Genomic DNA, 3,663 nt, shown 5'->3' with positions numbered 1-3,663 from the left:
ATCAATGCTCAGGAACGTTGCCAACCACTTACACTCCCCTTTGACACTTCACAGACGTGTTACTTACACTGGAGAAGAGGCTTCTTCTACCCCAAACCCAGATCCCTGCTCTGTCCCTTGAGCTCAGTGGGGGCTTGTCGGATGAACCTCTGGGGAAATACGCACGCCTTCTCTCCTTCGTCAACTCGGGGTCACTTTGGCGGAGTCCTCCCTGCCCCTCTGGGAATACTTCCGTGGTGTTGTGACCTTAGCCTCTCTGCAGAATTCTCTATCTGTTCTGGAGGTCTCCTGGGGGTACCGGATTTCCAGCCCCCTGGATCTGCCTGAAAGCAGAACCACCCGGCGGTCTCCAACCCCCCCCCACCACCACCACCACCAAGCTCTGGGACTGCTGCGGGGCTGCGCTAGCCATTAATGGCCATCATCCATTTTTAATCAGAAAGATCACAAGAAGGATGGTAAGCGAATCCCAGTCGCAAGTCAATTTAAATAACATTCCTGGGGAAATCCAATCACTTAAAACTGAAACACCTACGCGAGCAAGAGCCCCCGCCCGAGTGGCGGGGAAGAGCGAGACGGCTGACTTAATCAAGATCAGGGGGCTCCCAGGCTGAGCGCAGAGCGTTAACCCTTCCAGCCCCGGAGGGTGCCAAGGGGGGCTTGGAAGAGCGCGGCCGGCCGGGGCCAAGATGCCCACGGCAGCCCCACGCAGCCTGCCCCTGCCATCTTGGGCGGTTCCGGACGCCCTGCGCCCGGCCTGGGCGGCTGGGCGCGCGGGGTTAAGGTCAGAAGCTCAGAAGGCTGTTCAGGCGCGGGAAGCGGCCGCCTCCCGCAGCCTCGGCGCGCCTCGGGCTCCTCCTTCCGCCCAAGCGTGGACAAGTGAGGACTGCTCCGGCCGCAGGTAGCAGAGGCAAGGGAGGCGGCGCGCGGGACCCGAGCGGAGCGCCCGGGGAGGGACTGACGGACACGCGGACAGACGGATCCCCCGCGCCCCCGGACCTTAGCAACGGTACGCGCGGGCCATGTGGGGACCCGGGGTCACGGCCGAGGGCCTGTCGGTGGCGCCGGCGCCGCCACCGCTGCTGCCGCTGCTGCTACTGCTGGCGCTGGCGCTGGTGGCGCCCTCGCGGGGCGGCGGGGGCTGCGCGGAGCTGGCGTGCGGTGAGCGGGAGCGCTGCTGCGACGCGGCCAACGCCACCGCGGTGCGCTGCTGCAAGCTGCCGCTGCACGCCTTCCTCGACAACGTGGGCTGGTTCGTCCGCAAGCTCTCCGGGCTGCTCATCCTGCTGGTGCTCTTCGCCATCGGCTACTTCTTGCAGCGCATCATCTGCCCCAGCCCACGCAGGTACCCGCGCGGGCAGGCGCGGCCGGGGCCACCGGGGGGCGCCGGGCAGCCGGGGGCCGCGGGGCCGCCCGACGACGACGACGACTCGCCCGCGCTGCTGCGGGACGAGGCGGCCGCCGGCTCTCAGGACTCGCTGCTGGACAGTGGAGGCGGTGGCCGGGGCCGGGCAGGCGGCGGGCGCTCGGCCCCTTCCTGCGCCTCGGAGCACGAGCTGCGGGTAGTCTCGCCGGTCTTCCTGCAGCTGCCCAGCTACGAGGAGGTCAAGTACCTGCCAACCTACGAGGAGTCCATGCGGCTGCAGCAGCTCAGTCCCGGGGAGGTCGTGTTGCCCGTCTCGGTGCTCGGCCGCCCGCGAGGTGGAGGCGCCGGGGCGTCCGACGGCGGCGACGAGGGCCGCTTCCCGCTCATCTGAGCGCCCGGGGCCTCGCGAGGACCACGCGGACAGAACCGGGCCGGGGTCTACGGGTGGGACGCAAGGCCGGGGTGGCCGCGGCCGCCGCCGCCGCCAGTTGTCTCAGACCCCGCCTGTCGCCCGGAGACTGGGTTGGTGCCATCCCCACCCCCGCCTCCCCCGGAATGTTAAGTTTCCCTACGTTTCATTCATTCGGTTCAAGGAAACGTTAGGCAAGCGCGGCGGGGGCGACAGCAGCCGACGAGCCCAGAGCGCAACTTTGGAGGACGTTCCCGCCCTAAGCCTCGCCTCGGCTTGAGTTCACTTGTAAGTGCCTGCTTCCCGAATCAGAGAACATATGAGCTTCGGGGGAAGGGCAGTAACCTTTAGGGATGAAGCGAGAGGGACGCAGTTCCACTCCTTTCCCCGTCGCCTGGACAGGTCAAGGTCTCCCAGGATGGGCGGAGGGCGAGACTGATGCGCGAGGGTCTGGGAGAGCAGCACCTAGGTATGGTCGAATCCCTCCCTTGCGGAGAACCCAAGAAAACCCTTCCGTGTCTTCCTGGCCAAGCATAGTCACAGTTCACAGATTGGTGGGGGGAGAGCCGTGATATCCGGTTAGTTGCCGTACTTATGCAGCAATTACGCGTATCCAGGACCATACTCGTAATAAGGTACAGCTGAACTTTTGATTTTTCAATAACTGAGAAGATATTTATATTTATTTGTCCTTTATTTTTATATTTTTACCATGTATTAAATAAACGCATCCGGAGGGTATCTCCACAGTTAATGACAAGATAATCATCTTAGCACCTTTTTTAGGCCTTAATGGCCCAGAATTGTCTACACTCTATCATTACTGTTTAATAAAATATTGGACATTATTTCACTTACAATGGGAAAAAAAAGAGGCATGGTCAAATGAGAAAACATATGTGATTAAAAACATGAAGGATACCTTATTTTCACTATTTGAGAAGAATATATTTTATTTTTAGTACTGTGGCATAATATATAACTTTTTATAATAACCATATGTTATGTATGTAGTCAAGGTCATAGTTATATGTAAAAAGCATTGATACATGTATGCCATACCACGAAGCATGATGTCATGCACTTTTCCCTCCACTTTCCATTTGGAATACACTTCACAACATGATACAAAGCATAATTTGTTGTGACTTGTGACTTTTGTTTAAAGCCATAATTGTGCAGTAAGGTACTACAGAAGGATTCAATCTATCTTAAGAAAAAAATGTGTCGTTGTATCAGTTCTACCATTCTGTGAAATGTCCTTTAAGCAAATGGTAATATAAAGTAATATATTAAAATGCATTATGTATAATGTACATGTGCATATCGTCTATGTACAGTAAACACATTGTATATCATATAATTATTCCAGTTTGTGATTATCAAGAAAGAAAGAGAAGGAAAACAAATGCAAAAGGTTTCTCTTGGGGAAGGATGAGTATTACACTGAGAAAAATTACACAGTGGACCTCACACGTGTATCTAGACAAGTTGTTCTTATGATTGAAAAGTTCTGACAATCCTGAGAAATCTTAAAATATCTGAATTGTATTAGAAGAAAATGATTTGATTACTTTAAACTTTTTAAAGCTGATTGAAAAAGTCTGACAGTTCTAAGAAATCTTAAGATGTCTGAATTCTAAGAGAAGAGAATGGTTTACTCTAAACTTCTAAAAGCTAATGACCCTGTCATTAAAGAGAATCATTTGAAGTGTATTAAAACAGAAAACATTAAAATCTTTCTCTGTGCAAATTGTATTAGATGTGTGACTATATGGTAATGTATTAAAATATGAAATATGTGTCTTTATCATTTAAAAGCAATTTTAAGCTGTGAATTGGCAAAAGCATCAGCAGTTGAGACTATATCAACTTTTTTGAGAATGGT

The 3,663-nt window shown here is 53.6% G+C and overlaps 1 protein-coding gene across 1 annotated transcript; it reads left to right on the top strand.

Moving 5' to 3' along the window:
- Positions 1 to 1,022: 1,022 nt before the first annotated feature.
- Positions 1,023 to 1,757, top strand: LOC309806345 (putative membrane protein C3orf80; the record flags this gene model as incomplete). The annotated part of the gene is made up of 1 exon (XM_082625111.1): positions 1,023 to 1,757. One exon carries the CDS (start codon positions 1,023 to 1,025, stop codon positions 1,755 to 1,757), a length of 735 nt encoding a protein of 244 aa, XP_082481237.1.
- Positions 1,758 to 3,663: the final 1,906 nt, after the last annotated feature.

Source organism: Mesoplodon mirus (genome assembly GCF_964341445.2).
Source record: "Mesoplodon mirus genome assembly, chromosome: 6".
NCBI classification, from domain to species: domain Eukaryota; kingdom Metazoa; phylum Chordata; class Mammalia; order Artiodactyla; family Ziphiidae; genus Mesoplodon; species Mesoplodon mirus.
This window is presented reverse-complemented; position numbering and strand designations above follow the sequence as displayed.